Here is a 24012-nt window from a genome sequence, read left to right on the forward strand (position 1 = left end):
GTGATGGTGAATTGCTTGACCTTTCCCATTGTGTATTGGTGCTGTGCTGTGTGGTCTGCATGGAGTTGGTTCAGGCCGTACATCAAGAGAGGCTTGTTATTTTGGACACCTTGTTTGGTGGGAATTGCAACTCTTGTTTGTGTATTAGAAGGCCTTGTGTTGGTTTTCTTTTGTTTTTCAGGATTAGACTCACAAAAGTTAATTATAACTTGCAGCAACTGGTGCGTCTTGTCAATACTGAGTGTCTCTACCCACTCACTGAAGACTGACAAACTGTATTAGACGCAGCATTGAACAGGCAAAAAGGCTTTCTTTGAGACACAATTTTACTGTACAAAATGTTTTATAGTTTTCACAAAATACATTTAGAAAGCTCCATTTTAAATAAAATTAAATTGAAATATTTAAGAGACAGCGTGTAGACGTTTTTATCTCAGAAGCATTGCTCAGACGTAAACCCAGTATATGTGTCCATGTTCTACGTACACACTGAAATAAAAATGCATAACTCAAAAAAAGCATGACAGATGATGCTAGAAAAACCCTCCCATGGTCTTCAATTATAAATAAGGACTGCTGGGTTAGACTGCAGTCTTACAAACTCGAAGCCAATGTAATTGAACAGAACTCGTTTACAAAATTTTGCAACACAAGACTAATAACTTTAAAAAAACAAACAAACAAAAAAAAAACATTGTGTACTAGATGAAATACAAAGGCTTTGGTCTGTTTTACAATCAACAATGATTAAATCTGATATGTACTTGTAAACAACTGCCAAACACTTATGTTTAAAACTCTGTCAAGCAATGTTTAATCATAATTATAGGAATTAAATATTCTAGTTGCACAAATTTTTTTTTTGACCATAGGACACTATAATACAACTATACCTAAGAGACAAATTGTACCTGACCCTAAAGAAATGTATTTTATGATGCATGAAACATTTATAGAATATTCTCGGGGATATAATGAAATCACTTTTATTGGAGAAATCTTTCTGGAAGATTTCTAGGGAAGACAAGTACTTTACATTTTGACATAAACAAACTGGGTTATATCGAAGACGCAGTCTACCATGTACAGACTACAGGTATTTCTTACACCTGTTTTCCACATTTAATGTTCCTCATGGTAATCTAGCGTCAATCCAACCACCGAAGCAGAGGTCCGAGTAGAGTTGCATGTCGCACCATCTTTGCACACCTGTAGCTCTTGATAGTGATTCAAGCCAAATGGGCCTGCAAGCCCAGGCTCAGTCAGCTCGTGTGATCACTGGAGGAGTCGAGACCACGGCCTCAGTGGGTGGATCGAGTTTGAACTTCCTCTGCTAATATCCACTCGTATGGAATAAGACCAATAAATAGTTTTTTTTTTTCTTTTGACACAGTAAGAGTCTTCCCTCCAGCTTTTCCTCTTTAATGATATGCAACAGCGTCCAGAGACCATGCAAAGTCTGGTAGAAAGTCTCGATATAAGCAGATTAAAAGATAGTCATGGCAGAATCTCTCAGGTTCTCCTCTCTCTCAAACAAACGCAAGACCAACATGGTTTTCTAGCAGTCCATCTATCAGTACTTGATCTTGGTTTTTCATATTAACATACAAATGGCCATTTACAAACACACCAGAGAAAAAAAGGAAACAATGACTGAAGTTGGAAATAGAAAAAAAAAACAGATAAGTATTTGTTCCATAAAAATTTAACACCGGGCACTTTACAGAGGTCCATTTTTCTGTCTGTCTTTCCATTGTTGTTCTCTCGTCCAAGTCCTCGAATGAATGTGCCTAGAGCTACAGAACAGCACACAGTCCCACTGGAAAAACACAGCCCAGATGTCCCAAAGCTCTCCCAGAGTCTCTTTTCTTTTCTTCTGCTCTCCTCTTTCCTCCTCTTCTCTACCCTCTCTCGCCTTCTCTCCTCTCCTCTGCTGTGTATGTGTGAGGAACACTGCCGGAGGGCGATGGTGGAGTGGGTAGTTACAGGGTGAAGTAGCTCTTCTCTCTACTGTAGTCTTGACCAGTACTGAGACATGTCAGGCTCGCTCCCTGGGACTTGGACAGGGACAGACACTCCAGGAGAGATGAGTCCTGCAGAGACAAAAAGGAATGACATGAGTAAAAATGTAAAAAAAAAAAAAAAAAAAAAAAAAAAAAAAAAAAGTCCCAGAATAAGTCAACATGGTGAGCATGCTAAATTAGATGAGTGGATGCACTGCGCACAGTTACTGTGACAGCTACCACTACTTATCCATATAGCACCAGGCATTGTACTTTAAAAGCTTGCAAATAGGTAGAGGAGCAGTGGAGCTGCAATGAGCCACAATGGTCTGCACATGGTCACACAGTAAAATGCTTGCAAGCTCGATAAATTGAGGCTTCGGCAATGGCATTTAAACAGAGAGAGTACAACAGCAAATGAATCAAATTAATTAGCAATTTAGCACAGAGGAAATGTGGTTATGCATGATAACTCTTCATGACTATAACCAGTATATATGGCTCTGAGTAACAGCATTCTAATGGGTGGAACTAAACTAATGGGCTGGAGTAGTTGGATTGACATGACAGCATTGAGCTGAGATGAAATGCCTCATTCATGCAATTGGAGAAGGAAAATGGCAATGCCACGTGGAGATATTGATCTGCAGACGTTTAAGCCATAAAGTTTCTCACAAAGAAGGAAAGGAAAAGGAGAATTGCTATGAGAGATTATGAGTGAAGGAATGTATGCATGGCTATGCAGTACCCCCTAATTACGGGAAAGGTGGCAGATGTTTAATAAGTAGATCCATACATGTGCTATTTTCATTAATTGCCAAGCATGTTGGTAAATAATGAACTTTCTGCCTACCTGTTGAGGTGGTACCAGAAGTGGTCATTGATTGGCTGTTCATATGTGCCTGCATATGAGGGGGCGTGTATGTTTCGTAGCTCCGCCCATTCACAGGCGGACTGGTAGGCAGCATGCAGGAATAAGAGGAGGTCTGGCTGGGCTAAAGATGGGGAGAGAATGTTACATTAGCTTCGCCAACCATAGTTTTCAGTTCAGTAGTCTGTACAGCAGGGCCATTTTATGCTATGAGTTTTTATAGGCACAGCTATCATTCAGCAGTTCCTATGTAAGTGATTTTATTTTACTTGCAGATTTAAGCATAATCCTGTGAGGAGTGCTTTAATAACAAATGTATATTATATATACATATAAAAAAAAAATCTTAAGGAAGTTTTGTTTTTGGCCAGGCAATACAGTTTAATGTAAAGTAGGCCTATGCTTGATTCCACTTGTAACATTTCACAGAATAAAACATATCATGAACCCTGGCAGTGCAGACAGGCGTGACTATATTTAGGAGGGGGCTTTACTTACTTGCATAGGTAGGTTGTTTGCCATGGTAAAGCTGGGCATGGGGGGCAGCGCACTGTAGGTGTTTGTGAGTGCAGTGTCAGGTCGACCCAGCATTGACCCCGAAGTGAAAGAGACTGTAGGGGTTGAGGAAGAAAAATGTTAGGCCGCAGCTGCTGAAAACACACAGTCCCTCCAGCGTTGGAGGCCGTTGCCTTAGTTGAAATAATGTTTGCGTTGCGTGACTCGTTATTTGACAGACTGATGAGCCTCAACAGGTACGGGGCTCAGGTGACTGACTTGTGAATTTGTTGTGCCTTTGCGCCTGATTCGCTAATTACCCAAAAAGCTGAGAAGATTCCCTCAGTAAGTCTCTGGTGCTTAAGCCAAGAAAACAAAACCAGCGGTGCATCACCCTCTTGTCTGTTAGAGCGCACATCAGCTGACAAGGCCTCCTAGTTTCCCTCTATTAATATTAAAGCTTGACATAATAACGTTAATAAATATCCATGAGGCTTTTCTATGGGCTAAATTCATGAACACCTTTAGGTTTTTAATGCCTCACTCAGCTCATCTCATTTTAGTGAGATTACAGTACAGCTAACAATAAAAATATCACGATTTCTCGGCAAAAGGTGACACTAAAGTTTAGTTAATTAAAAAAAAAAAAAAATCGGCACCTTCAGTGCGTTTCATCTTAACCCGTGTCTGAAAACGTTTTTCTATCAAGGTAGAGCTACTCTCACTACGTTGCTCATGGATGGTAAAAGATATGATTTGATTTGTTAGGTTTTCCTCTACAGAGAGGCCAGGGGGGGCAGCAGCCGGTAGTTCTGGGTGTTATACCGGATCCGTGGCGGACTCACCCGGTGTGGTGGGCTGTGGGATGGCCTGGTAGACGCTGGTGCTGAAGCTGCTGCTGATGGGGATGTGACTGGAGGAGTTGTTGGCCTGCCGGCGCTGGTTCCGCAGCTTCTCCTCTCGCCTCCACTTTGCTCTTCTATTTGAGAACCATACCTGCACGAAATCAAAATATCAGTCTCCATACGCCTACATGCGCTTTCTGTTTTTTTCTTTCTTAAGCGCGCTTTTCCGCAGCCAGAATTTCCGGTTAGAGGGTTAAAAAAAAAAAAAAAAAAAAAAGTTCACTCACTTGTATTCTCGCTTCAGGCAGGTCTATTTTCGCTGCTAGTCTCTCCCTCGCGAAAACATCAGGATAATGGGTTCTTTCAAATTCTATAATGCAATAAATTAGACAAGAAAGGTAGATAAGTAAATAAGCAATGAATAGCATGTCCAGAGTATTCCTATTTTAGGGCGTCATTTGACTCAAACCCAAAGGTAGGCTGCATGGATATGGCAAAGCCCAGCATCATTTGCAACCAAAACCTGTTAACCCGCTTAGATCGGTTATTTCTGGAAGCACACTGGAGTAGTTAGTCATGACTAACAACATATTATCATTTGGTGTATTTGATTAATTATTAGATATATTATGTCAGTTAATCTCACACATCTTAGAGAACATTGTGTTTCTTTTCAGTTTAGACTCACTTAACATGCGTGTGAGTGTGTGCGTGTGTGTGTGTGTGTGGGGGGGGGGGGGGGGGGGGGGTATTAATTAAAATAACGATAATGTGTGATACTATTAGGAATAATAATAGAAGAACAACTGGATAATACACGGGCGATATGTGCATAAATTATTCATTGATTCGTGCGTTCTGACCTTTTTCCAGTGCTTCAATTTGCTCCTGAGTGAAGGACGTGCGATTTCTCTGTAGTTTCCTCTTCAGCTGAAGTCGCATCTGTGTCTCATCTGAATCCTCCCCGTTTGAGCTGATGGAGTTTGTGTTCTCTCCTGCACCATCTTGTTGCTGGCAACCATCTGAAAGAAAATATATAATAAACATATACATTTAATTATGCTAATTGAATAATTAATTCCCGCGTCTCATGTTCTATCAAGCAAATAATATTGACCGTGCGTCGCAACATCATTAATTAAAGGCCCTATCGTGGCTGATTTAATTCCAAATCAGAAAAAAATGATTGCTAATGTTTACTAATATTTCCACATGATATAGGCAATTCCCTGCATAAAACACAAACAATGCCCCCCCTCAAAAAAAGGCTTTGCAGTTAGTCTGTTTATAAAATATTGTGGGAAAAACAGGCTGGCTAGGGAAAGGCTGCACAAACCTATCGCTTCCCAACAATGGCGTATGTTCTCAAAAGGTTAAGAGAAATGTGACAAGATGTGGCGAGGCCCTTTCAGAGCCTATGAAATGTATTAAAACCCCAAACTCTCTAGCCCCCTTTTTTAGAGCAGAGCAATGCCTCAATGGTGGTTCCCATATGGGCGTTGGTATAGCCATTGAGGTGACCACCAACTTTTGAATAGAAGAAGACGCTTTTCACAATGATACAATGCCTTCAGGAGTAAGGGAAACCATTAAACTATGGACACAGCCAGGGACGACCAGTGAGCCCTTGGTGGGTGTAATATATGGGAGGGGGGGCTATTGGAGGAGATGACAAAAGGATCCTCTCTCTCTGGAGGCGCACAGGCTATAGTACTTTGGCATTGTGCGCACGAGGATCCCAGTCAACAGAGCTTTGAGTCCAGTGTGTTAACCCTTATCCACTACCATCATTAATCACGTCCCCCGGCCAGCTACACGCCAGTCAGGATTTCTGTCTTCAATTGGAAACAAATGAGTGAGGAGAGAGCATGCAACCCCCTGAACAACCAAAATAAGGCCAATCTATTCACTGCTCCTGGTTGTCCGCGGTGGGCCCAAAGGCCCCTTCAGTTGCAGGGCGAGGCTTATCGACTAATGTCTGTCTTGTTGTTGAACATCATTATCACACCGAGAAGTTAATGTGAATTAAGCAGGGGGTGCGTTGATAGAGAGTGGTTTATGTAATATCTGACTGATGTGTCGGGCGACTGCTCGCAATCAAGAGGAGCCATTGCAGCTTTTGTATGCGGATTTACATTTACATTTTTTAAATCCCGAGCGATATGGGGGTTCAGTGCCTTGCTCAAGGGCGCTTCGACAGGACAGAAGACTGAGCCTGCGCCTTACGGCTCTGAGGACCATCCTGACTCTTGAAAAGAAAAGAGACAATGTTTGCTAGTCCCAAATAAATAGATATCCCATGTCTTGTGGATGATTTTGTGTTCTGGTAATTATAAAGGAAGAGTTTGTATAATGTGGGTCTACAGCAATTCAGACAGATTTCTTCACACAAGTTTCACTAGTCTGCAAAAAGCTCCTGCAAAAGCGAGTTTTTGCTGTAGGATGTAGGATACAGCCTAGATAAATGTTAAAGTTTTGTTGATTCATTGGGAGAAACCTGCAAGTATACAACAAGTCCCTTGACAATTTTCTCTTGGTGTAGAATAGGCTAAAGTATTTTTCTATAGGCCAATAGTTTGCGTCCACGTTATTTGTTTCTTCACTACGGATAATCCATAAAAAGGAGTGAATGTGCAGCCTATTATCCGTCTGCCAGACCCACTGACGCTAGGTTGGGATTTGTTTTCTTTATAAAAGCGCTGGGAAATAAACTCATTCTTTAGTATCACGATGTCTCAACCAGTGAGGCGGAAAAGCAGCAAAAGAGATACCGAACCAATTGCGGCACCTTTCAGCTGCTGAGACCGGATCAAAACACTCTTGAGAAACCGCTTAAAACTGAAAGAGAAAGTGAGAGACTAAATCCTATAGACGGGATTTAGTGCCATATAGCCAGCGAATGAGAAAGAGAAAGAGATAAAAGACAAAATCGGTGAAGAGTTTTATTCTTTCCCCTTTAGATAGAGTTGTCCTCTTTGGGGCCCTGTCATTCTCGATGTATCCATTATATTTGGTTACTCGGTTGTCGGATGGAGAACATATTTTCGTTCCCCTGAGACAACTGGTTTGCCTAAATGCTTAGTGAATTAAAAACACAACATTAAAAAAAACATAAAAAAAACGTCACTATTATTATTATTATTATTATTGTTATTGTTGTTGTCGTTGCTATTATTGTTGTTGTTGTTGTTATTATTATTATTATTATTATTATTATTATCATTGCTGTTTTCGTTGTTATCGAAAAATTACAAGCAAATAGTAGTAACAGTATCGGGAATAGAATTCATGTTCATGTGAGTTTTTCCAGACCATAATACTAGAAAAAATGGTAAACTGCATAAACTGTATAAGCTAAATATTTATAGTCCTGTAATAATAATAATAATAACAATAATAATAATAATAATAATAATAATAATAATAATAATAATTGTTATTGTTGTTATTATAACTTTATAAGAGTAAAAGAATAATGATTTTATGTTAAGTAGCCAAGTAGTTGCAGTAATGTGATTCCAATATTAAGTTAATCATTTTAGCTGTTAATATGATCGTTTCCGCTTTACTGCATGTTGATAACAGCCCCACGTGTCCAAATGGTCGTCAAACAAATGCAAATTATTATTTGCTACGACTGAATTCCAGCACTTGCATTTCCCCGTCCTGATGAATATAAAGTAGACACAATGCCTCCTCGTGATACTTGCTTAATGAATGAATTTCAGAGGCGAATGTGCAGGTTGGTTCCTTAAGAAAGACTAATTCTGCTTGTATTTGGCCAGTAGGCCGACAGGAACTCTCTGGAGTGGAACATTTCCATAGCAGCCTTACCATCTCCACACTCCTGCATGTTGCCATAATGAGAGACAAAGCCCACTCTAATGAGCAATTACACGTAGTGCGGACCGTTCCCATAACCAATCATTGTGTGTGAATGAAAACATTCCTTTGTATTAATATCCCTGAACACAGCTTTCCTGCGCTAGTCCCCATCAGGAGGGGAGGAAAATGCAGGCTGTTGGATGGACACCTCCGCTGAAAGGACAAGCCACTGTCACGCACATCCATGTCTGGGACAGTAGAGGCATTCAGACTGCATGCATGGCCTATGGCATCCTCTAATCGACTAGTCTTAATTGGGGATCTTGTTCTGGGCATCAAAGCATGCCAACAGAATACCTTCCTGAAAAAAAAATAAATAAATAAATAAAAAAACGAGCTATACACCGGAACCTCAAACACAGCAGTGCATCAGGAATATTACCCTCACCAGCAAATATTCTGAGAGATATTTATGATGACCTTTATGGAGGACCATATTAAGCTTAATATTCAAAGCATGAAGATTGTGCTTTAAAACAAATTTGTGGTTGTGGTTTTAGAGGCTTGACTCTGTGAATGATATATTATTAATAGCACTTTACCGCTGAGTGTGCGAACCCAAGTGCAAAGGTGCAGGGTCTAAAGGTCCAATCACAGTTCCTGACCTGCACGAATCCCCGAATGCAGCCTTCTTTTATACGGCCTCGGCAAATGTGTGCATCAGTACGACTGTACATGCATCAAGGTGTCTTCATTGCCACTGTGTGATAATGAGGCTCACCTTGGTTGGGTTGCCCTGGCACTGATGTTCCGGGGTACCAGCCGGGCCGGGTCCCCCAAGTTCCTGTCTGACCGTTGAGCATTCTCAGCTTGTCATACATGCCATCTGCGCCCATCTGTTGCTTTTCACTAGCCAGGTTGCGGAGGACTCTGTTTATCGATGACACCTGAATGACAAATAAAATATGATTGTATGATCGTGAGCATTAGGATTATTATCAGCTGCAACAGCACAGCAGTGTGTTCTACAGACATGCAGCCGCGCAGCAACACAAAGATGTGAGTACGCGTGTGCACAGGTTCACATCAGCTTAAACACACCTCAGAAACAGAAGGTGTGGGTAGAAAGATGTTGCTGCAAAACGCGCAAATGCACAGCGGTTTCCATCAGGACTTATGTTTGGGTGATTACATATATGTTATAATGTGCGCTCTACACTTTCAAGTGCAGTGTACATTATAAGACTGAATGGTTGGTTGCCCATCATCTTTTCCTGCCCTGCATGAGAAAAGTCATTTCATGTGGCAAATTAAATCATGCACATAACTTACAGTCAGTACACTTACACTGGGTATATTGTCGTTTGTGCAGACCCCCTCTGACAGAAGTCTGTCACGAATCTCCCACGCAAAGATAGACGGACACTCCCGCTTGTACTGCGCGATTTTCCCGACCACCTCTGGAGTGGCTACCCTGGGCTTGCTGCCGCCTATTGCTCTCGGTCTTATGGAGCCAGTTTCATAGTATCTGCCAAGAATCTTGCTCACACAACCATTGGACACCTGGATAGAAAACAACAGACACAATTCACATACATTATTTAGGACTATTTGCGAATTTTTTAAGATGGCATCAAACAATTATCAGCTTACGTTTTCATTGTCCAGCACTTGGACTTTTGCATCATCATGGGTCTACAAACACAGAAAATATGCCTTGAATGGTATATTAGGCATTCTCTACAATAGACCTGTTCTTGATAAGAGCAGGGAGGCTATTTCTTTTTTTCGGCCTCATTACATTTCAATGTACGCAATTGTGTATTCAAGAATAATTTTACTGGCTTAAAACAATCAGAACATATGTAACATTTATGCTACAGGCAAAGTGGATTTTATGTGGAAAATTACACCTTGATGCCAGTTCTATTTTGGATTGCTTTGTTTTGCCCTAGTTTATTTTATTTTATTTTTAAGTTGATTTAAAATCGTGGAATGCATGCATCGAAAAAAAGCCTATATAAGCCAGTTTCCTATGCAAAAAGAAGATAAGTGCACTGTCACCTGCAGTATCCTGGAGATGTCGCAGGGTCGAGCACCACTGTGTGCAAGTTCAACTATTTTCTGCCTGGTGGAGTCCGGCAGTGGTCTACCATTAACAAACACACCACCAAGCTGGTTTACGCCACTGTGACCTAAATGGAGACAAAGGCATCGCAGTCATCACACCATATTGCAAGTCCAACAAAAGCATATGTGATCAAGCAAATGATTTTCATTTAATGGTGCAAGATAATGGTATAAGCGCTCAGGATAATCGAGTTAAAGATGGAACATAAGGGAGTAGAGAAGGTAGTTTTATTTGTAAAAATAATAATAATAATAATAATAATAATAATAATAATCAAATAAAGTTTTACACTCATATAGCATTTGGAAAAAAACGTCTTAAATCTTGGCAAAATGGTAACATAATAGTTTAACATTTAATCCCACTCGGTACTCGGTGGTCAACACAGTTATTGCGCAGTAATTAAATAACATGCATAACATCGATTAAGCGTCAGTAGCTTCAATGAGCTGGACCAAAAACATCTCCATTCAACTAATGAAGTCAACAATGCAGACGGTCCCCTGCCCCGAGGAAATTCCACCAACCCTTTAACAAAACGGCAGACTTCGGTATTAAAACATTGGCACCGTTATCCATCCCTACAATTACGCATCTCCAAGACGGGTGCCTCACTTACAAACTATCTCCAAAATAATAATTAAGCACCAGGAAGACGCACACCACATTGAACACTAGTTCTAAAATAGCAATGGGTTATAATAGGTTATCACCAAAAAATATGTTGTTGTTGTTGTTTTTCGAAAGTAGCGGTAAATCGAAAATACCTTTGTATGGTAGTTCTGCAAAGCACAGAATAATTACGCGTCACCAAGTCAGGCACCACAGAGGATAGCACTAACTCTAAAAAAAAACAATGTTCATAATAGGTTATCCTGTAAAAAGTATGGATTTTTTTTCGGAAAGTATTCGTAAATATCTATGCAGTAACTCTGCAAAGCACAAAATAAGACCGCAAACCTGAAGCCAAATGGGAGAGCTGACTCCCCGGAGTGCCTGAGCTGCTCTCTGTTTCTCCGCTCCCTTCCCCTGCGCTGCCGCCCGGTACATTGACTCCGGGAGCAGAGGCTCCTTAGCAATAAATAAGCTCCAAATATAGAAGAGGGGGAAAATATGATGAGCCTGCCTGACATTTGTCTTTAAAATAAAGCTAGCTGCACGTCAAGTTTGAGCTTAATTTCTGGAAATAGGCGGAAGTCGCCTCGGATCATGCATGGGAGGCTAATTGAAAAGATCAGTTGGAGCACTTGTGGCAGGCATGTCACTTTATGACACCGCTCTGCTTTTGAAAATCGCATCGTCACGACAAATAGTAGCATGATAAAACGACCCTTTCTGTCTGCATTTGGATATCACTCAGACAAAATTGGACGCTACTCGTTTACCCTCCGAGGGAGACTTCGTTTTAAGGTGGCCAGGGGCTACGCGCGGTCACAGAAACGAGGGCGCGCCTAGATTCTTAACATATTAAAACTGACATGCAGTTTTTTCCCCTCTTGTTTGTATTTGACAACAAATGCTCACAGCCACTGCAGTCCTGTTGTGTGCAATCGGTAGGCCGCCTCGGCTTAGGAATATGTCATAGGACTCTGCTTTACATTGTAGGCTTTATTCTTTAAAAACGAACAAAAAAGGCCTTTATGCACATGAACCACGTAGGCCTATACGTTTTCAGTGAAAATAAATCTGTTAAACTCAGTTACACATCCCTTTTGGCCAATATGTGTAATAATCTTCCAACGTGGATCTGATTAATAGCAAATCCATTATCATCCCTCTTGCTCTTTGGTAATTCCAGGATTAAGTGGAATTAATAGACTTCTTACGCTGAAATTGGCCTACCCGCATTAAGCAGTCGTGCTCTGCGGGTTTTCCAGGGCTGCTCCATCACCTCTGATTTATAACTATCATATAAATCCTCCGGATCGATAAAGCCGTCAGATAAGGACATCACATAAAAATCAAACTCTCCTAAGGTTAAGTCTTAATCATGGCACAATTCCCTAAAGTGCCCAGAGTCGATCTCGCCCGCTGGCGCTGATTATGCGCCTTGTATTCTATTGCAAGTCGACTAATAGGAAAACATATGGTGTCAATTTGGACGCTCCCCACCATATACACCCAGGAGTTATTAGCACAAAAGCCACCGAGGCCGTCGCGACCTTTAGACAACCCAAAGGGCCGGGCCCAATGATATCTCCTCGGCAATTCGCACCAGACATCACACGCCAAGCCAGAGGAGCATCCCATTAACATCAATCCGCAGCAAAGCAGGAGCAGAGGGTATTGTACGCAGCTTTGATAAGGCCCCATCATCTCAATAATGGACAACTGGCAAGCAAAAATCCCCGTGATTGCGCAATCAAAGCATAGCGCCGTGGTCTGAATATACGTGAATGGCAGAATTTTACGTTTGCCTGTTACCTTTTTTTCATTACCATGTTTTTAGTATTTTTTGCTGTCCATCACAGACCACTCAATACACGTGTCCTGATTAATTACGCCCCCAAACATCAAGACAATCCTACTTTTGTCAGACGGTGAAACATTGGATTCAAACACTGTATTTTCACCAATGCGCACAGGTTAACAGCACAGACACGTCATCAAGGTGAGGAGAATAATAGGAGGAAATCATTCCACACACCTTCATCACAGATGTCATACACCTCTTGTCCAGCAGCAAGAGAGAAAATGTTTCATGTTTATCCTTTTTGTTTCAATACGCCAAGAATAAGACAATATGAAACTCATGGGCCATTTTTAACACAAGAGGCCTATATGGCAAAAGCAACTACATCTACGATGTGTTTCCTGATTGGCACCCACGACAATATGGTTGTTAATATTTATCCACCGCTAGGAGTTCAGTCTACAGCTAACAGTGAGGCCTGCAGTTATAATAGGAGCATTTTCTTTTTAGTTCATGCTGCCTGTCCATGAAGAATATGGACTAATCTACATAAGACATTATTGCTATTCCTCATGTTTCATGCAGGGCCCTTCTCTACGCAGCTAATCTTGTATGCAGCCTGGCAGCCAGCTCTAACGCTAATGCAGACGGCTGTGCAATTATTTAATACCAACTCAAGCAGAAACAAAAATCTCCCTTTCAACCCAACCCCCTCTATTCTCTCTCTCTCTCTCTCTCTCTCTCTCTCTCTCTCTCTCTCTCTCTCTCTCTCTCTCTCTCTCTCTCCCTCTCTCGAACAGGACGACATATGATTAACTTGTTCAATAATAACTTGCCTACCTATCATTGCAAAGAATAAATTAACACCAATGAAACGGCCATCAAACAACTGAGAGTATTTCGCCCCACCTCAAAGTCATGCAAATATTATTCTAAAAAGATTTTTCCCCCCACAAAGTTTTCTACAAGACAAGTATTGTCAGTCTAAGTTATTGTGCAATAACAACCAGTGCATAATGTCAGTGGGTGTTGCTTCCATGCAGTCATATTAGAATTTACGGTTGTTATCAAAATTTCAAAACAAAAATATGTCAAAAAACAAAACAAAACAAAACAAAACAAAACAAAACAAAACAAAAAAAACAACTTACTGTTCTGCATCATTGAGGCTACGCCAGACTCCCACGTGGCTTGGTTGTGGTATTCTAAGCGTCACAGGGAAATAACAAAGCTGGTTAGCATCAAATCATAAACCTATAATATAAAGGTTTTATATCAAATTATTTGCAACATTTTTACAAAGATTTTTTTCTATGTCGTTCAATTTGAATTCCAATGAATTTTGCGGATAGTCTGGTGCTTAAAACCATATTGGTTTATAACCAATTTCACAGAGCTATTAAATCCTCAGTGTATATATGTATTTCAGTATTAAACTTGCCTGGAAACAGAGTTGACTGTCCACTTTATAACAATTTAGTCAATCATCTGCCGTTTTCACTACTTAATGTCTCCCTAGGACAAAGCAAAACAACATATTAGTACAGCCATAGCTATACTGATGTACTTAGACCTATCTTCATGTGTGCCCTACATTTTGAATTAACCCAAATGTTGCTGCCAAACTAATAAATTAGAATTGACGCGGGACACCCATTTTTTTCTTCATCTCGGTTAGGTCTATTTATGAGAGCAACTGGCAAAATAAATTCAGACAAACAAAACCTAGCCATGAAGTTGGGCATACAGCTCTTTTTATAGCATTACGCACCGTTTCCTGCGTTTCTTTTACAGGTTTTGTTGTTGTGTTGTGTTGTTTTGTTGTTTTCTACGGGCTCATAAACTGCAGTCAGTTCTCTTCGTCCCAGCAAGAGGCTTATAAAATATATATGTATATATATTTTATTTTCTGGTTGGTTTCCTTTTGTTTTAACAGATAGCACTGCTCTTGTGGACTCTCTGTACAGTGACACACGTTGCCTCACTGCTTTGCAAAAGTCCAAAGCAGGAGGGGGTAGAAAGCTGGTGTACAAAGCCTGCTGGACTCCAACAATGCACCCCCCTTTTCTGCCTCCGTATACCTCAAACCGAAAACTCGGCCTACGCGACTAGAAACACACAGCTTCCCCACTAAACACACCAACAAGTTCAGATTAATACAAAGAGCCGGAGGCATGCATCCACCCCCTCCGGCACCATATCCACACACACCACGACCGTGACCCCAGTGCTACTAGTGCGTGAATGTGGGATTTTGTTTGCCCTGCTTTTAGAAATAAAATGAAAAACGTAATTTCTTGTTATAAATATTTGGTGGTTATTTTGTGTTGCTGGTGCGGGTTGTAAAGCGGTTTTTAAAACACAACAGCTCAGTAGGGCGCTCAATTGGAAAAGACAAATGCAATAAAGAAGCTATTGAATGGGGGCAGATAAAAAGGGGGCCAGGGAGGGAAAAAGTCTGAAGTTTCATTTTCTCCCTCCACGCAAAGTTGTGTTGTGTGCATAGTATGGTTTAATACTGAGGTCTAACACACTGTATTTAGTGAGGCATATTTTGTGAGATGCATTGCATTTTGGGATGCAGCTTTTATTCTTTTTGTCTCTTTTTTTTTTTAAAAAAAAAACCAAATAGGCTGCTCGGTCATTAATCAAATTCAGATTCCATCACATTGGCCCACATAGCCTAGGTTAGCCTATTTAGCATAACCTAAAATGCCCGGAGAGCATCCACCAAGAAATTCCAGTATTATTTGTATTTTAGGTTTAAAGTGAGATGAAATTAAAACGTCACGCACGCACACGCACACACACACACACACACACACACACACACACACACACACACACACACACACACACACACACACACACACATCAACAGCCAGTTAAGTAGCCCTACAATATATATCATGTCGGCGCGGTTTGTTCCTGAGGAAAGTGGAGCCCAGTTTGTAGCTCTTAGCATCAGAAGGTCCGAGTGGTTAATCATTTATTTAAGGTCGAAAGCTCAAACGGTGTTGTTGTTGTTGTTAAGGGTAACTACGATCTAATCTGCATTTCTTTTCCTGGAGTAATCCGGAAAAACAATGTCTTAATTCAAGATGCTTATTGTGGCTGTTGGATCCTGCGCTCACGACATTCATATGCACAGATAGTCTGCAGGCCCTGCTTCTGCAAAAAGCACGATGACAAGTTGTGGGCTGACAGTGCAATCCACCAACTTGTCTTTAAACACTGTCCATTTATTAGCAGGGCCAAGTCAGAATTATCATTTGTTCTTATTATGTGGAAGTATTTAGTGTCAGCTCAGAGGATCAACAACTCTAAATCTATTTTACCATATTAGGCCTGGAGGATTTTACCATATCAGTCTATTTTGTTTTGCTGCTTAGGCTGATTTTTTTTCTTGTGATTTGATAATTTAAATAATTCAGAATTAAAAGTAAGTAAATATTTAAATGTAATTGTTTTATTTTATTTTGTCAAAATACTGGTGGCTAAACGCAACCGAATTAAGTCTGCAGTCACAGTCTGTGTTTACAAAAACAGTGAAATGTGTGAAACAGTTGAATTGGGGTTATGATTACTACAGCCTGAAAGGCCTGTCATGACGGTAGTCTCACTATTTTGATTAAAAAAAAAAAAAACATATATATATTGCCTAACCTCTAAAAATGCTAATTTATTTTTATGCACTGTCATAAAGAGCGGACTTAAAAAAGAAGAAATATATAAGTTGTATTTTCTATGGCACACAAACAAAAAAGCTAAAAGGCCCTTCTTCCCCAAGTGGTTCTTGGAGCTTTTTTGAGAAGGCGCTTGGGTGACTCGCCTGCATGAATCAATCTGACACCTTTCCTCAACGGGTCATTGCGCCCCATTCTCCACGATGATCACTGTCCTGGCCCAACGTGACTTTTTACTCTTTGCTGTCATAAATAAGCGGTAAGCTATCCGTAGGCCTAAACACAACAACAAAATCGAGCAGATAAAACAGACAGAAGCTAAAGGCTGTTCGCACTTTGAGGGTCCAGTCAGAAGACAGACAGCATACTCCCAACGATGGGCTAATACAGCCACAACTTCACTGCTGAGTCTGAACACATCCAATAGTAAATAGCCTACACTAATAATAATAATAATAATAATAATAATAATAATAATAAAATATTCCGAAATGTGTTATGTGTCACAAGTATTAATGCTGTGATTTAGCAGCACAGATTAACTTTTAGTGAGAGGCTCTCACCTTTTTGGGGCATCCTGCGTCGTTGTCAAAGTCCTTGGCAAATTATAGCCTATAGTTCTCCAAGCCACGGAAAGAGAAAAAAATGCGGACCAGGATCAGCCTCTTTCGGAAGTTTAGAAGAGGAAAAATTAGTTTCCAGTGGTCTTCGGCGGAGACGGAGGGGATATCCCTGCGAAGGAGACAGAGATTGACAGTGAACTCAGATGTCAGGACGCACGGAGTTTGGCGAGGATGTGCGCTGGCGTGTGAGAGAGCGAATGAGAGAGTCGGAAAGAGAGACAGTGGGAAAGAGAAAGAGAGAGAGAGGGGGAGGGAGGGAGGGAGGGATAGTGGCGGTAGAAGGAGGGTGGGGGTAAGAGAATGAACACACCTATGCTGATTGGTGATGGAACAAGTGTATTAATGTATGTGTTCCTAGTCTGCTGTGTGCGCCTCTCCTCGCCTCCCTCCACCGCTCTTCACTGGCCCATTAGCGCGACCCGACCTCTGTCATCATCCCCCATATAAACACTTCCCCCTGCGCCACAGCCAAAGCGGGAAACGGGGCCGAGCCACAGAGAAAGAGAGAGAGAGAGAGAGAGAGAGAGAGAGAGAGAGAGGGGGGAGAGAGAGAAAGAGAGAGAGAGGGAGTCTCGTCTTCCCAACCCACTAATCAGCCCACGCATGCAAATACCCTGCGCTCACTTGCTGAATATTGCCCTATGCAAAGCAACTGCCTCGGAAATGCCCATTGGATGGAAAGCTCTATTCTTCCAGGCTGAATTGGGTCCGCGCAGGGAATCTCAGGCATGTTCAGCTCAAACCTGAGGGTAGCTACGCTGCTAGGGAAGAGGGAAACTAGGAGTGGAGCAATGCACACGTGAATGTTCGAGTTAATACCACCAAATTAAAATTACGAAGACCTGCAGTGCTATGCTTGAATGCTATGGAGGCGCATCTTAAGTACTATAATTAGGTGATTTTTTTTTTTTTTTTTTTTTAAGTTTTGGAAAGGGGTTACACGACAAAAAACATCTTTTTGTTGCCATGCTTTCATGTGTGTAAATATAAATGTGGTCAAACTATGACCTCCAGGGAGTGATCATTTTAAAAACACCATATCCTCCTACAGTTTACCTCAGTTTTTTACTTGGTGTTGCCTTTACTGTTCATGGGATTAATTTTTAGGCCAGTCTAAACAGGTGGGTAAACTCTATTCTGCATATAAAAAGGTGGTTTAACAGACTTAAACAGGGTTTATCCTCCAGGTGACAGAGGAAGAAACTGAATACAGCTGAGTCGACAAGAGCTCCTCGTTGGCCAGGGGCTCTCTGGGAACATGTTTGCTTTACGTGCCATGGCTCTCACCCATTAGAAACAATGAAAACTTTCACCACGTGCTTTTGTTGACTCTTTTGGGTATCACCTTCGCTGAATAGACTTAGCCTACCCCTCCTGTCAACAAGAGCACACACACCAACATGCCTAAAGAGCGCAGCGTTTAGGCAAGCTCCGCTGCTTTTTATGGACACATTTGCTAGGCAAGGCAACGTCACTCCTGCGACCTGACAGCAAATAGCACGCGTAAATAAAGTAAAGCAAATGACTGTGTAGCCATGACCACACGCTCCGAAACTGCGCTGGTTGAATGACTGGCTATTAATGCACACCTCAACGCACCCAAAAGCAACCCCTCTGTGCCCGTGTTTGAACATACACCCGGAGCTCGGGCAGCACCAGTCCCAGCACTGAGGATCCCCGTCGCTTATTCCAAAGGAGGAGAACCGAAGGAAAGAGAATGAGGGCTGTATGGACGTGGAAGCCAAACTAAAGCAGAAAAGGGGGTGCATGAAAGGGCAGAAAGAGGGAAAGACATGAGCAGGGGGAGGGGGACGAAAGCTTTTTTTCTGTTTTTTTTTTTTTTTTTTTTTTTTTTTGGAGGGGGGAGGCATGAAATGAAGTCATGGAGGCCTACACTTGACTTCCTTTGACATGTGAAAAAGTAGGAGAAGTCAGAGCTCATCAATAAACCACTTCGGAGGTGAAAGAGGGCTCCCTAACAACCATTGCATTCCTGACTATGGGTTCAATGAGTAGACAAACGACGCTGCCAGAGAGAGAGTGAGAGAGAGAGAGAGAGAGAGAGAGAGAGAGAGAGAGAGAGAGAGGACTGCCTGGTTTGAATGGGGCCCTCAGTGGGCCGGCGAGATAATGAGCTGAGAGGACCGGCTCAAACTGTCACCCAGGGTCCCGCGGTGAGGAACAACACTCTGGCCAATACTCCTCCATCAAACAACCCGTAAACTAAACGAGCACATTCATCTGTTTCTCCTTCTGCATTGTTTCTAGTCACTTAGACTGGTGGCTTACCATATAGGCCTACCTTGAATAGCCGCAGCCTATATCAGCTAGGGAGGGGGGTGCTTCCCAAACATTCTCACATTAAGGGACTCCCAAATAGATGGGCTATGTATTATTACAACCCCCGCAATATGATTTTTTCCTAAGCCACCCCATCTTAAAAGATATGTTTTTGTGCTTGGTTAAGCTTTAGTATGGAATTGCATGAAGGTGAGGTGATAATCCAAGTGGGAGAGTGAAACCTCCAATCAAAACAAGTCATCCTTAGGCATTCTCTCATGGTGTTAGATTGGTGAATTACATGCTACTATCTAATCCACGTTCTGCTGGAGGCCCTCTCAAGGGCATTTAGAGGTACCCGGACCCTATTTTGGGAACCACTGCCCTGTAATGTTCTAGGCTATAGGCTATATTAAAAAAAAAAAAAAAAAAGTATGCCCACCTGGACCAAGTTTACGTTTACCATACCAGCATCATTTAAACAGTAAACCACAAGCAGCTGAGTGTTCATGGAAGAACCAACTTGCAGCCTCCTGCAGTGTTTAGTTGCAGCCATAGCGCCCTCATGTCAGTCAGACACACTGATAGCTGGGCAGATGCTTGTGAGCTTTGGGACCATTTGGGGACTTTTTTGTTTTTGTTTAGAAATTGTTCATCAAAATAGGATAATACCAACTCTATGGCTACAGCATAAGACGTTTGTCTTAATGGCTCAGTTGTGTAAAAATAGGCTATAGCCTACTGATGAATTTGTTTTAGGGGGGAATGCACATGTGTATGTTGAAATGTAAAATAAATAAATATATATATATAAATAATTTCTCAGCAACAGCCCCGGTTCATATAGGCTATAGCTGATTGTTTAAAATACTTTTGCTCTTGTGTTAGCTCTGGCCCTCCCATCACTTTGTAGTGCAAATGTTATTGCCACTCACTTGTTACAGACTGCAGCTGTCAAAAATTCACACCACTAACCTGCTTCACTGAAAGACAGAATCCCCGATGTGTGTGTCAAGTAGTTTTCTTTGGAAACAATACCTCCAATAGGTTATTGATTTCTTTAGTTAAGCTGTAAATCCGCTCCGAGAGCTAATTCGTTGTCTTCATTCTCAAGAGATTTCTGTTTTACCTCAGTCTCCCTTGCATGCCAAACAGGCCTACAGCTATGCTGTCTGATTCAAATAAGCACTGTGATGGATCGAAAAAAGACATATGCATATATTTTTTAATTCTTCTGTTTTAGCTTCTGTAAGTTAGACTAGGAAGCTATGAAACTGTCTGAAAACGGGACAGACTGATGTTGGAAAAGCAATTAGCCCAATTCGGATTAGCAGCAACTAATGTCACAGGCCCTGAAAAGAAACCCTAATCTTGTCGCTATTTTCCCCTGAGGCAAAGTGGTATTTGTACCCTTCTAAAAACTTTTAAACACAAAAAGAAAGGGGGAAAATCATAAGGGGACGGAGTTGGGGTGAAAAACAGTGGCGCTGTTTTTGGACGGGAAGGGAGTGGAGGGTATAAACCCATCTAATTTAGCCATCTTTTATTTGGAGATTACAGTTTACCCACATTTATAAAATGACATAAATCTTTAACAGGCAAATTCATGGTAAGCTATGTGTACACATCACAGCAGAGGTATCAAATGGTTGGAAATTATATAAGGATTTGGTCTTTTTTTTAATCTGCGGGACAGATATTTGGTTGTGGGCTATAACATTGATGTTTACCTTTCGTGATGATCGCTCAATTTTCTAAAATACTAGAAAATATAAAAATCAAGGGTGACTGAGCTGCGTCCCTCTGTTTTACAGAGATCAGAGAGGAGGAGTTTTATCATCTCAGTAATTGTGTAATAGTATGGCAAGCCGGCAGAGATGGTGCTCAGGAAGGACAACACAAAACCCTGTTTGTTTTGCAGGACACTACTCAGTGCACATTTATAAATGCTGCCTTACAGCGAGTGACCAACACAAACCACCTGAGCAGAAACAAAGTATCACACAGCCAACTGCTGCAAATAAAACAACAGCAACAACATTAATAATAATAATAATAATAGTAATACGTGTTATTATTATTTACTGCTTGTTGGTATTGTTATTATTATTATTATTATTATTATCATTATAATTATTATTATTGTTGTTGTTGTTGTTGTTGTTGTTGCTGTTGTTGTTATTATTATTATGTGAGCCAATTGTTGGTGATGACGTTGAATTTGATGATGATGATTAGCTGCTAATTTTTAACTGCTGATGAGCTATTGGCTAATATTGTTTGTATTATTTTTTTCTTTCGCCCATTATTGTTTGCATATTTCATACCAAAATAACAGAAATACATATTTAAGGATAAAAATTATTAGAATTAAATTATTAACATATTACTAACAACGTATTATTATTATTATTATTATTATTATTATTATTATTATTGTTGTTGTTGTTGTTGTTGTTGTTGTTAATGATGATACTACTACTACTGCTACTACTACTACTACTAATAATAATAATAATAATAACAACAACAACAACAACAACAACAATAATCATAATAATGATAATAATAATAATAATATATTCTCCTCCTTCTGCTGCTGCTTCTACCAGGACCAATAATAGTAATAGTAATAGTATTATTGTTGTCGTTATTATTATCATTGCTGTAATTATCATTATTGTTGTTGTTGCTGCTGCTGCTGCTGTTGCTGTTGCTGTTGTTGTTCACTGTAATTAAATAGTTCATCAAATGTTGAACTAAGTCGTCCTATAGCTAGGGGTTGCATTCTTGGTGAAATGACTTCTCATTCATCAAAAAGCCTTGCATGGTCAGATTTATTAATTTCAAAGAGATTTATGGGGGTATCGGCGGTTTATTTGCATAAATCATTTACACTTGATTACTTCTAAATGTAAAATTCTGTTTTTATCAACAAGATTTAAACAATCACATGCTTGTTCGAGTTGTGCACAGACATCTCATCAATCTGCTTATTTTATGGCGCGCTGCACATGAAGCGCGAGCCGGACCAGAGGCTTTGGTGACTACTCTTCTGTTTGTTAGCACATGAAATTAAAATGAAATGTAATTCCATCACGGACGCAGATGAACAAATCCAACATCCTTAGGAGGACGTGTTTGCAGATGGCCATCATCACGCTTGACCTGAATACCAAAGGCCTAAAACACAGGTTCTGCATAGCCATCTCTGCCAACAGGAAGCCTGCGCAGACAAGACGCACAAAACTCACAGCTTCATAATTCGCTTGCTAAAGATACTCCATCAAAATAAATGTCTGACGTCTACAAGAAATTAAAGCTCTGTGTTGTCGACTGAGGTTCACGTGACCCCTTCCACTGTGTGGCGAGATGGTTTGTTTTTAGGGCCATGCATTGTGCGATGTGCAGTTTAAATAAGTTCAAGCGGTTTTTTAATTTTGTTTTGGGTTGCGTTTCCAACTTCAGCAGGGCACGATCCTTGACTGAGCCTTTCGTAGGAGGATATGGAGAGGATTGGAGGTTCCTTACGTGGCCCAGAGAAGGTGTACTATAGTCCACAGAAGCCCTCTCCTGGCAAAAGGCAGCGGTAATCATCGGGGGTAATGGTGTCACAGGGCTGCCCGGCAAGTATGACAGGAGAAAACACTGAACCCAAACATATAAGCACCTGGACCTGAGGCATGCGAAAACCTCCAACTACACTGTCTGTAAATGAGACTGAAAATGTATGCTCACAAAAGAAAAAAAAAATGCATGTTGTACGGTTCATCTCAATGGGGCCTGGAAAGGAAGGAGGGGGCTAAAAGATAAATATCAATAAATAGTCTATATATACAGTCCTTTTAAGAATTATATAGCATAAAAATCATGATGATATGATTTTCCTGCGTATTTTTCAGGAGAATAATACATGAGAAACTGAAATTCTATATGGTTTTAAGTTTCTGGCAAAAGGGTTGAAAAGTTTATATTTTGCAAGATGAATTGCACCATAGCCTAATAATTTAAACTTGACATGGAAAACCAAAATATCAAGGAGATTTTACAGTAGTATAATATAGTAATGTAGTACATATATATAGGCTATATATAAACCCAGGGCGACGATAGACGCGTTTTTGCTCTCAGGTTGAAGCTTACAATAAATTGAGATATTCCACTTGTGATGGACAACGTAATTTCCATTGCGCTTAGGGGTCGAGGGGAGTTGAGTAGATCCTACACATTCAATTTACTGTGTAGGTCGAAGCCTTTAGATCCGTGGCGTAAAGCTCAGAATAATAGCCGCTCTTTAAAGGAGCGACGTGCGCTTAATACCTCAGTGAAGATCGCTAATTACACGCTACGTAAATCTGTGATAGATGACAACAAAAAGAAGCCTCTTTTAGCTCACGGGGCTCAACATTGTGCGATCATACACAGTAACGCGGAGGCACTTAACCAGTCATTTTTTACCTAACTTTGCCATTGCTGCAGTTACCATATGCCCACATTCACAATTAGGTCCCTGCGTCAGGCTTCACACGCCACTCAAAGTTTTGGGGGCTTTTGCAAAGTGAAAGCAGATGATTTGACAGAGCTAATTGGTATTTTAAAAAATCTCACACGGAGAATACTTAAAGCACAGACATATCTGCGCTTTAAATTTTATATATCAGATTCCAAAGCCTGTCAAAACTCACCGGATGAAAGACAGCAGACCGCTGGCCGCTATCCCGTGCGTACAAATTCGCCTCGTTTCTTCTCCCTCCAGATCTCTCTCCTGTGTGTCAAAACGAGAGAAACTTATAGGTCCAGATTACAACCTATCTACGTTTCGATCCGCTGCAGAGTTGAA

General features: G+C 40.8%; 1 protein-coding gene across 7 annotated transcripts; it reads right to left on the reverse strand.

Annotated features, from left to right (window-relative positions):
* Positions 1-973: 973 nt before the first annotated feature.
* On the reverse strand, positions 974-24012 carry pax6b (paired box 6b). Of its 7 annotated transcripts, XM_030048128.1 has the most exons (15): positions 23858-24012; positions 16833-17001; positions 14025-14098; positions 13735-13788; positions 12818-12841; positions 10104-10234; positions 9693-9734; positions 9387-9602; positions 8821-8986; positions 5078-5236; positions 4502-4584; positions 4215-4365; positions 3373-3485; positions 2857-2998; positions 974-2093 (listed from the first exon to the last, which is right to left on the reverse strand). In XM_030048128.1, exons 4-15 carry the CDS (start codon positions 13745-13747, stop codon positions 2008-2010), a joined length of 1326 nt encoding a protein of 441 aa, XP_029903988.1. In that variant the 5' UTR covers positions 13748-13788; positions 14025-14098; positions 16833-17001; positions 23858-24012; the 3' UTR covers positions 974-2007. The 7 variants fall into 7 exon arrangements, with proteins under 7 accessions (XP_029903988.1, XP_029903984.1, XP_029903990.1 ...); XM_030048124.1 differs by lacking the exon at positions 14025-14098; XM_030048130.1 differs by lacking the exon at positions 12818-12841.

This window comes from Myripristis murdjan, chromosome 3 (assembly GCF_902150065.1).
Source record: "Myripristis murdjan chromosome 3, fMyrMur1.1, whole genome shotgun sequence".
Lineage (NCBI taxonomy): Eukaryota > Metazoa > Chordata > Actinopteri > Holocentriformes > Holocentridae > Myripristis > Myripristis murdjan.